General features: G+C 27.4%; 1 protein-coding gene across 1 annotated transcript; it reads left to right on the forward strand.

The window, feature by feature from the left end:
* The first annotated feature begins 152 nt into the window (after positions 1-152).
* mRRF1 (mitochondrial ribosome recycling factor 1) lies at positions 153-9,768 on the forward strand. The gene is made up of 6 exons (XM_016061955.5): positions 153-512; positions 2,334-2,480; positions 3,566-3,681; positions 4,458-4,549; positions 8,287-8,443; positions 9,613-9,768. Exons 1-6 carry the CDS (start codon positions 308-310, stop codon positions 9,694-9,696), a joined length of 801 nt encoding a protein of 266 aa, XP_015917441.3. The 5' UTR covers positions 153-307; the 3' UTR covers positions 9,697-9,768.
* The last annotated feature ends 41 nt before the right edge of the window (positions 9,769-9,809 follow it).

A 9,809-nucleotide genomic window follows, 5' to 3' on the forward strand; every position in this document is an offset into this window, starting at 1 on the left:
CTTTTCAGTTGAAACGGTTGAAATCAAACACTATTTCGAACTGAAAACTTTGTAGCCACAATTGTCAGAGTCTCAAGGCTGAAGTCACTGGTGAATGGACTTTATGAACGATTTTATAAATAGACTTTCAATTCATGTAGTTGGTTTTGAGTAAAATGTGTATTTTGATTATTAGAGAAAGTGTTTATTTTCATTTGAAGACATGAGTAGAAGATATATCTAAAATTTTAAAAATTCTTTGATGTAAATCCGTTTTTTTTTCGATTTCTCTGGCGATATATTTTTCAAGCATTTTTGCTTTTTTAGGATGGAAATATTTATTAAATTGAGAACTTATTCTAAGTTATTGAAAACTCTAAAGATGAAACCACCTTCTGTTTATAAGTCATGTAGTATCTTATATTCAAATGTAATTCCTATCGAAAGTACTCGAAGAAATATTTTGGTAGTGACACCTCTTCAATTGAATCATGTTTGCTTTGCAAAGAAGGCTCAAGGAAAAATGTCTAAAGGTTACATTCCTTCACATTTTATAATATTTATTAATTTGAATAAAAATTTCCTTTAATTTTAGTTTCATGCAGTAAGAAAGCAATTAAAAAGAAAAGAAACTTAACTAACAAAACGTAGGTAATGTTTTAAATAAGTCTTCAGTTATAAATATTGATAGTTATTCTGCCATAATTCTTCACATATTTTGCACTCTAAAATATCACTAGAAAATGGTCTATGCATTGTTTACCACAATATTTCTAACAATCATGAGAAATAATCTAAATTAAAATCTGGAGAGGAAATTAATAAAATTTCTTCATCCGTAGCTGTGCCAAAATAATCACCAAGTTTGGGTAACTTCCGAGCAGTGACCCTTGAGAAACTTTAAATAAAGTAAAAAAATCACTGAGGAAAATCAACCTGGGCAAAGCTCTATAAATTTTTAAAAGTTAAAAATACCTCTGGCGTATGTAATGAGCGCAAACAGGTAATAATATGAAAGCAGAGCTCATTCTAGGCAGAAAAAAGGGCAGGATGCAGAAGTTTAAAAAAAGGGCATTATTATTCTAAAAAGGCAATAATTTCTTTCTTTGGGCTTTACACGTTCTATTAAAAAACATTGTCCATTAGTAAAAGAATTTTTTTCTTCACTTTACTAAAAGTAGCAAAGCAATCATATTAATTACTAATTTTTATTAATAAATTAACATATATATTGAGTGTCATAGTGAGTAACATATATATTTTTAAGTGTCTGTAGTTATGATTTAATAATTAAAATAAATAATTATAATTTAATGATAGTGGAAGTAACTGCAAACTTTCAAAGACAAGTGCAACAAGGGGGTGTGATGGCTATTTTTCCTTTCCCATATAAATCTATGTATTGACAGCAATGACAAACTAATTAAAAAGAGTTGAAAATAACAAAAGTTTAAGAAATCCATAGTAGAGTTTGGGGAAAAAACAAAGGGTTGAGGAAAGAAAGCGGAAAAAGGGTATGGAGTCTATTATATCGGAGCACTAATTTACTTCAGGGGCAACAGGGTGGATTCTTTTGATCAAAAGGGCAGCAGGGTGCTGCGCCCTGTTTACCCTGCTTAGAATGAGCTCTGATGAAAGTATCCTTGAGAAAATTTACTCTCTATACTGGTTTATAGATGATTTATCTACTAAAAGATTTAATTTGTCTGTGCACATTTTCATTGGCTCATTTGTATACTTCTATTAGATTAAAAAAAAATACATTGGAATTTATTATGCAAAAAATTAACAATATATTATTAGAATTTTTTAAAAAAGAATTTGAATGTAGCTTCAAAATTTTATCATTGTGTTATAATAAACGACTTAAGTATTATATATTTAGACGAATATTGAACATATAAAATATTAAACTGAAATTTAACGAAAAATATTGGAGAGTGTGTGATATTTGTAACTATGATGATGTATGCTATTTTACAACAAAACACTGACCAAAATGATAAACCATTAAAATAAACAGTTTATACTTTGTTAATTATTTCATGATGGCCTGAATAATGTCTTAGTAATCCAAAATCAGTGTTGATTTCAAGTCCTGAAAATGTGTCTCGAAGTATTAAATATTGCAAATATCATTGTTTTGAATATCTTTATGCTAAAAAGAAAATGTTTTTCCACATAAAATTATTTTAGATATTTGATCATTATGCTTACAATTATTATTGTGAGTAGTCTTTTATTTTCTTATAGAACTAATGAAAGAGTGGAACAATGCATGCATAATAAAAAAAACAGTTACTATTTCCTAAGTTTTCCATTGAAGTTGAAAAAATATTATTATGTTATTTCAGGTGGAGGAAAATCTAAAATTGCACAGCTATCTGATGAAGAAATAAAAGAGGTCATTGATATTGAAGACTACAGAAATCAATTACTTACTGTTAAAGAAAAATTAAAGAAGGAATATGTTGAGAACCTTTCTCTTCGCTCAGCTTCTAGTATTAATTCCTCATTAATTTTATATCTAGCATTGATTTATTTTATAATTAGCATTGTTTTGTGTTTAAAACATATTAAATTTGCCTTTTTCTCTTCTGTTATTATTTTATCATAAATTTTATACTTATTAAGTTAAAAAATTATTTATGAATTATACATTTGATTACCATTTATTGTTTTTTTCTAGAAAAAATCGCAAGTTTGTTAACTGCATTACTTCCATGAAAATGCATTTTACTATGATTTTTTCGCTCTTAGCCACAAGTTTTTCTTAGTTTCTATTCTCTCTCGGTTAATGAGGTTTTTCTAGTTTTGTTACTCACCTTTATTTTACATTTTTATTAGCAACTTTACATTTTATATTTCAATACACTGTTGTTTCTCCTCATTCACATCTGGTCAATCTTGAAAAATTGGCGCATATTTTTGAGCAATTGAAACGTGTTGACTATTATTTCCAATCTGTATATTTCTGAAGCAAATTAAAGTTTTTTAATCAAATTGTATGAATAAATATGTTTTAAATAGAAACTTGAGATAAGTTATTGATATAACTTTATTATTTAAAATTCATTACACTTTGATTATCATACAATTTCAATATTCAAAATTCAATGCATATTGTATCTGCTTTAACAACTAAATTCAATTGTTTGACAATTTTGCAGGAACACACTTTGCTTAATTGTCCCACTGTTTTGTTTTATTTTTAACTATTAGTTTTAAGTACTAAAAACTTAGAATATTCTTGTGTTTGCTTATACCTGATATTTTGTTTCTTTCTTTAGTAGTTTATATCTTTGTTTACTTTTATAATAAGAATTGTGCATTTTTTTCATCTTAATAATTAATTTAGTTAATATTTTCTACAAATTTTAATTTTGAATTGTATTTACCTTTTCTTAAACATAATTAGATAAATTTTGCAACTTGCATTAAATTTAGTTTAGTTACTTTTCAAAAAATAACTTTTTCGTTAGAAAAATATTAAATATTTTGTTCAGAAAAACTTATTTGCTTACTAGGAATTTTTTAATTTAAAAATATTTTGTTTTCTTTTTATAAATAAATTTCATGTTTGTAGATGTGGAAAATATTATGGTCAAAATTGATGATGATGAGTACCCTCTACACGAATTAGCTCAAATTTCAAGGAAGAATCAAAACTTGATTGCCATCAATTTGATAGATTTTCCAGAGGTAATGAAATGTTTACATTTATTTTGTCAGTCATTTTTTTTAAATTTTAAATTTGTAGATTAATTTTAAAATTGTAAAAAGAGTTTTTTTTAAGCATAGTTTCTATTTTTATTGTGAGATTTGTAAGTTATAAAACTTACTCATTGGTAATACAATGTGTACCTGGTGGCAAAGTTTTCTGATTTAATCTGCAACAACATCTTCATAAATCAAAACTTGTCTGCTATCCAAACGTAATTAAGAGGAAACTAAAATTTAAAAATAAAAAATTGCTCACTTAAACTTGTAGCAAAATTTGCAAATAATAGATAAAAACTTAATAGTGCAGGAAATGTATGGTTAGTTTGAAATTTATAATAATGCTTGAAAGAAAGAGAGAAATTTGAAGAAAAAAAATTTAAATTTATTTAATTGTTAATTTCCCCTCCCCCTCCCCCCCCCTAGGTAACGACGAATTGAAGGTTACATGAACAAATTGTATTCATTTAAAAAAAATTTGCTGTTAGCCTGTTAACAATCTCTCAGTCAGAAGTTATCTTTATAATAAATTTTCACTAGCTGATATTACTCACTTAAATTTTTAACAATGCATATAAAGGACTACTGAACTGTTTATTTAAATTAATAAATCTTAATTGAAAATATATCTTCAAATGTTTCAGATTTTATTAAGAATTGCAATTTTGGTGTTTATATATTTTAAATTATAATTGTTATTTTTTTAATGCATTTTTTGTGTGTTGTTTTGTTTTTTCATATTTAAAGAATTTCAATAGGCGTTAAAACCAGCTATACAATCTATTATTGATTCTGGTATTGGCATAAATCCTCAGCAAGATGGCACTATGATCTACTTAACCATTCCTAAGTAAGACACCAGTTTGTTATCAATTTTCATTTTTATTGTTCATCTTATTTCTGTCATTGTATCCTTTTTATTTATGCCTTGCTTGTAATCAACTAACTTGCTTTAATTTTTATTTACTGAGAAAAATTCTATCTCAAATTCTTTAGCTTTATGAAACTTACCAATTTTTTAGATCTTTCAAAATCAGAATTATGAGTATTGTTTGCTCTATAATTATCTTTTTATCCTGTATATTATAAACTTACATTACTTAAATTACCTAATTTATTTATTAATGAACTCAGTAAAAGTATCCTTATCAATTTCATTTGTGATCTAGTGTAAAAAAAAAAAGAACAACGAAAGAAAAATAATAAAACTTCCAACTTTGCATACCTGTTTGGCTTTTTTTTTCTCCCATCAAGAATCGAATTGAACAAATTTGACAGTCAGACCTCGATATAGGGTCACCCTAAGGGACATCGCAAAACTGACCTTATAAGCGGGGTGACCTTTTAACCGATTCATTAGCAGTTCGTAACTAAGCACGTAAATAGTACACATCAGGATTTTTTTTTAATGGTAGTGCAAATGAGAACCATCAGCCGTAAATTAAATATTTGACCCCTTAACTGCCGCGGGCGTATATATACGTCTCAGTCAGACGATGCGTTAACTGCCGCAGGCGTATATATACGCTTTCCCAAAGTACGATGCATTGCATTGCGCTGCTATAAATAGAACTACACCCCCTACTTCAGAATGCAGTAAAATGGCCTTGAAAGTGTTTGCTTTGCGAATGTATTACTAATTTCGGAGGAGGGGGAATGGGAAAAGGATGTTATGGAGAAGTGATGTCGTATTAATCGCTTGTGTGTATTTATTTGAGTAAGGTCGGGTTTATTCTTTTTTCGCTTTTGTTTCCCGTATGTATTTGGTGCTTTTTATTCTTTTCATAAACGTCTTCAAAGAAAAATGCATCGCGAAAATGTGCTGTTTGTTCAAGAAAAAAAATTCGGCGTGGATCCCGCTATCAGTGCGATGAATGTGATGTTGGTTTATGTGTCCAACCATGTTTCAGGATTTATTATACAACAGCTAAGTTTTAACATCTTTTATATTGTATTTTTATTATTTAATTTAAATTTTGTATTTTCTTTCTTTCCCTTTTCTTGTCTTGTAAAATTAAACTGTTTTTAAATTGCAAAGAGTGCATCATTTTCTCCCACCAAAACACCGTGTAAGAAAGTGCACTTGAGCGAAAAACGGTGGCACTGGGGAGTGAATCACGTTAATTTTACTCGGCAGTTAAGGGGTTAAGTCAATAAATTTTAACAGAATTAGTAAAGAATTAAAGAAAGTTAGATTTTTTTTTTAATTATTTAAAATAAAGTTGTTTGAAAATTTCCTCAAAGTGTACATATATGCATTACATCTTACCTTATTTAAAATAATCAGTTATGCAGGTCTGTCTCGTTTTTGATTTCATTTTTCGAACAATGTTTTCTAGATTTTGTAACTTTTCAAAATGTACCTCAGCTCCCTCATGGTTTGTAAAAAAATTTCGTATGACATTTATTGCACGGAGGGAAGCCTTCACTTGGGTTACAGCTACAGTCTCAGGATCACTGTCATTGTCCTCACTGTCCACAACTTGTGAAACGATTTCAGCAATTGTAGCTTGTTCGTTGGCTGCAACAATTTCCTAGAACTCGAGAGGGGTGATTGTCCTGTAAGGAAGTTAAATATGCTTTTGTTAGAAAGGAGCTCCCCTCGCCTCAGATAAAAATGACCTTATAAGCGATAATGATTTTTTAAACTTGACCTAAACTAAATCTGTAACAAAGAATTTCTATTCAGTGAGCCAGGACTTTGGAAAAGTGACCTTATATGCTGGATGACCTTATATCGAGGTCTGACTGTATTAAGTCTTAATATATGTACAATCTTCACATTTACTGTCTTGTTTATGCATCTTTTTTATGTTTCAATATTTAATGGCAAGTTATATAATAAAAGTCAATTTAAAATTTTAATAAAAATTTCTCTTGACGTTCATTTGGCGGAAATATATTTTTGTATGTCTTTAGCACCAAATAGTGCTGTTGATTTATAAAACTTTGTTTGTATATCTTTCCTTTCTATTTGATTTGCATGCATGTTTTTAAATATTAAACAAAAGAAGAATAAATATTTAGTATGATAAGAATAAATATTTAATATAATAAGAATAAATATTTTTCTGAAGTAGAAATTTTTTTTTATTCCAATACATTGTTGGTAAAATATCTGTCCTATTTTTTTTATAGAAATTAGATTTCTTTTGATAATATTTAGCTTTTACCCCATTTATTGTTTTAATTAAATAATTTGATTATTTGTTGAATATTCATTTAAGATAACAAGTTAGTTTTATTTGATATCTTAAGATAATTGTAAATTTTATTGTAAGTCACAATTCTAGGATATAATTTTTTATGTGAATTTTAATAATTCTTGTAATTCATCCATTTTGTATATGCAACCACTAGCAAGAAAAAAGTGAATAAAAAAGTTGTCAGACTTTTTGTAACTTATAAATATGAACTAACTTACAAGTTATGTATCTAAAGTAAAGAGTAATAAGTGTACTTATAAGTTAGGTGAGTGCAGTAAAAACCTTTAAAATAAACAAAAGTTTATCCCTATTGGAAAAAAAGGGTCTTAATTGTAATTACAAAAAGTTCTATAAAATTTTTTATTTTTTAACTGCTCTCTTTGTTTACTTAACCCAAAAACTAACTTTCTTGGATAAAGTTTGATGGGTCAGGAAAAACACATAAGTGTTAGTGAGTGTAGTTTTAGAACCAGAATTCTTGTGATTTATCAGGAAAATTACCAGTCTTAGAACTTAAAAAAATATTTAAGCAGCTATTTTTATGCACATTAGTTAAATTCAATGTCTATTACAACCATTGCTTTTTCAAAATAACACTGCTGTTAATTTTTACATCTTATCTTCTTTGAGTGATAACTCATTTCACAGAAAAATCTAGTAATTTTCATATTGAATAAAACTAAATCTTGTCCTGATTAATAATTGCTTTATATAGCTGAAATATGATTTGAAATTTTTCTGTAAAATCTATAATAGTCAGAAATTTTTTTTTCTTAAATTAAGTCAGAGCCTCATATTTTTTCATCATGGGATATCATGCTACCAGAATCAGGAATTAATTGTATGAAAGTTCAAAGTTATGAAAGCCATAGCTCCGAAGGTTGGGCTTTGGCTGATTGCAAGTGATCCTTCAGTCAATTCTGGTATTAAGAGATGCCACTGTATCTGTTTAGCTTCTTTTTTTTAAAAAAAAAAAAAAAAAAAAAAAAAAAACTTTATTTATATCATTTTCTAAATCATTGCTTGTCCATTACTTTATACCGATCTAGAGCACTATATTATTATGATCTGATATGCTGGAATCTTCTTGAATAGACTTTTTATTTTTCATATTCAATTAGCTTCTTTTTATTTTGTTGTAATCATTTCTAATAATTACTCGTTACAGTATGCAAAAGTTTGGTCTCTCTTACCATAGCTCTTTTATATAGTAAATTTATCACATTACAAATTAATGAGCTTGCTTTTTTAATATTATGCATGTTTGGAAACTATCTTAAGTAGCCATTGTTTTAATACATTTTTTAGTTCTAAGTGTTTATAAGTTAATTATATTTCATTTCTAACTCTATTTGCTAATGTTACTTACTCTGTATTGCAGGATGACAAGGGAACATAGAGAACATATGGCAAAAAGTGCAAAATCCATGTTTATGAAAGCTAAAGATGAAATTCGGAGCATCCAGAATTATTTTGTGAAAGAAGCTAAAGGAAAAACTGATCTGTCTGAAGATCTAATTTTCAATGCCTCTAATATGGTAAAAAAAATTCATAATAGTGATATTTTAATTTTATTAAATATTTCTTAAACCGAACTCAAATTATTTTTTTTAGTTTTTAAATGACATATATTAAGTTGCTATTTATATTATTGACATTTGACATATCTATGGTACATAATTTAACTGTAATTATATTAAAAAAACATGTATTTTTTTATTATTTGTATGATAATAATTAAGTAGAAGATCTTTATAAAGCAATCCTTTAAACCCGGGGCTATGCGTTTTACGGAATTTTGTGTTGTATAGATCACTTTGCTTGTCTTTAAATTTACCTACTAAATAAAGCAATATTAGTCAGAAACACATCAATAGTAAAATGCTATAAAACAATTTTTGGATACAAATACTTAAAAATACCAGTAAGTATTTTTTATTAAAAAAAAAAACAATAAATAAGTAAAAAAATAAAACATTTTGCAACTTTAAAACTTTTTTTTGAAATTACGTCCATCATTTGCTCTCTCGAGTGAGAAGTCTTGCTGTCCAATATAATAAAGAAATATCTCCAGGGGCGGAGAGCGTCGTGAAACTAGACGAATTACGAGCCTCCTGGAGGGCAGAGCAGTTCCATAGATGCCTGCCATTCATATGAGACCTATTTGCACATAGAGTACAGTAGGAGAGTCAGAAAGACCAACACGGTGCAAGTGCGCCTGTAAGTAATCGTGCGCTGTCAACAATCGGAAACAACTTTAAAACTAGGAACAAACAATTTAATAAATTTGGTTTGTTTAGCTTTTGAAATTTTAACCTTTTAAAATAATTAAGCAAATAATGTTAGTTAATAGTAATTATAGTTAATAGTTCATTCTTATGTATAGAAATTTTGTTACTGCAGTTTTCTTTGTTTACTGCCACAAAGCTAGTGTGGTTTATAGAGAATTGCAGTTTATAGAATTGTGTTATATAGATCTTTTAATGTATTAATATTGTATTCGATAAAAACATGGGATTATAACCTGGACTCATCCCACTATAGACAATAATTTAGGACATTAAGTTCCCTTAAGATCCACAAAACTGATTTGTTTACTTAGGTTAATTATTTAGTTTCTTAAGATAAAAAATTTTATTCTGTTTACTAATTTTAATAAAACTGTCATTTGTAGACTGTAATTACTTTTTTTATTCATTTGTTTTAGATTCAGAATGTAGCTGAACTAAATGTCGCAGAGTTAGAAAAAGTACTCAAGATTAAACAAAAAGAGTTGTTAGGAGAAACTTAAATGAAAACTTTTGTTTTTTGTAAGTTTAGGTAGTTTTTTAATGAATAAAAAGTGTTTATTATTAGGTGTAAAGTCCTTGGAAATGATTTTACTAGTTGTTATGAAACAATAAT

The sequence above is a fragment of the Parasteatoda tepidariorum genome, chromosome 8 (assembly GCF_982258835.1).
Source record: "Parasteatoda tepidariorum strain Cologne lab strain chromosome 8, Ptep-v5.0, whole genome shotgun sequence".
NCBI lineage: Eukaryota > Metazoa > Arthropoda > Arachnida > Araneae > Theridiidae > Parasteatoda > Parasteatoda tepidariorum.

Coding starts and splice junctions, on each gene's coding strand:
- mRRF1 (XM_016061955.5), top strand. CDS start 308: ATGGAAATATTTATTAAATTGAGAACTTATTCTAAGTTATTGAAAACT. Junction 4,550..8,286: donor ATCTACTTAACCATTCCTAA/GTAAGACACCAG, acceptor TCTGTATTGCAG/GATGACAAGGGAACATAGAG. Junction 8,444..9,612: donor TTTTCAATGCCTCTAATATG/GTAAAAAAAATT, acceptor CATTTGTTTTAG/ATTCAGAATGTAGCTGAACT.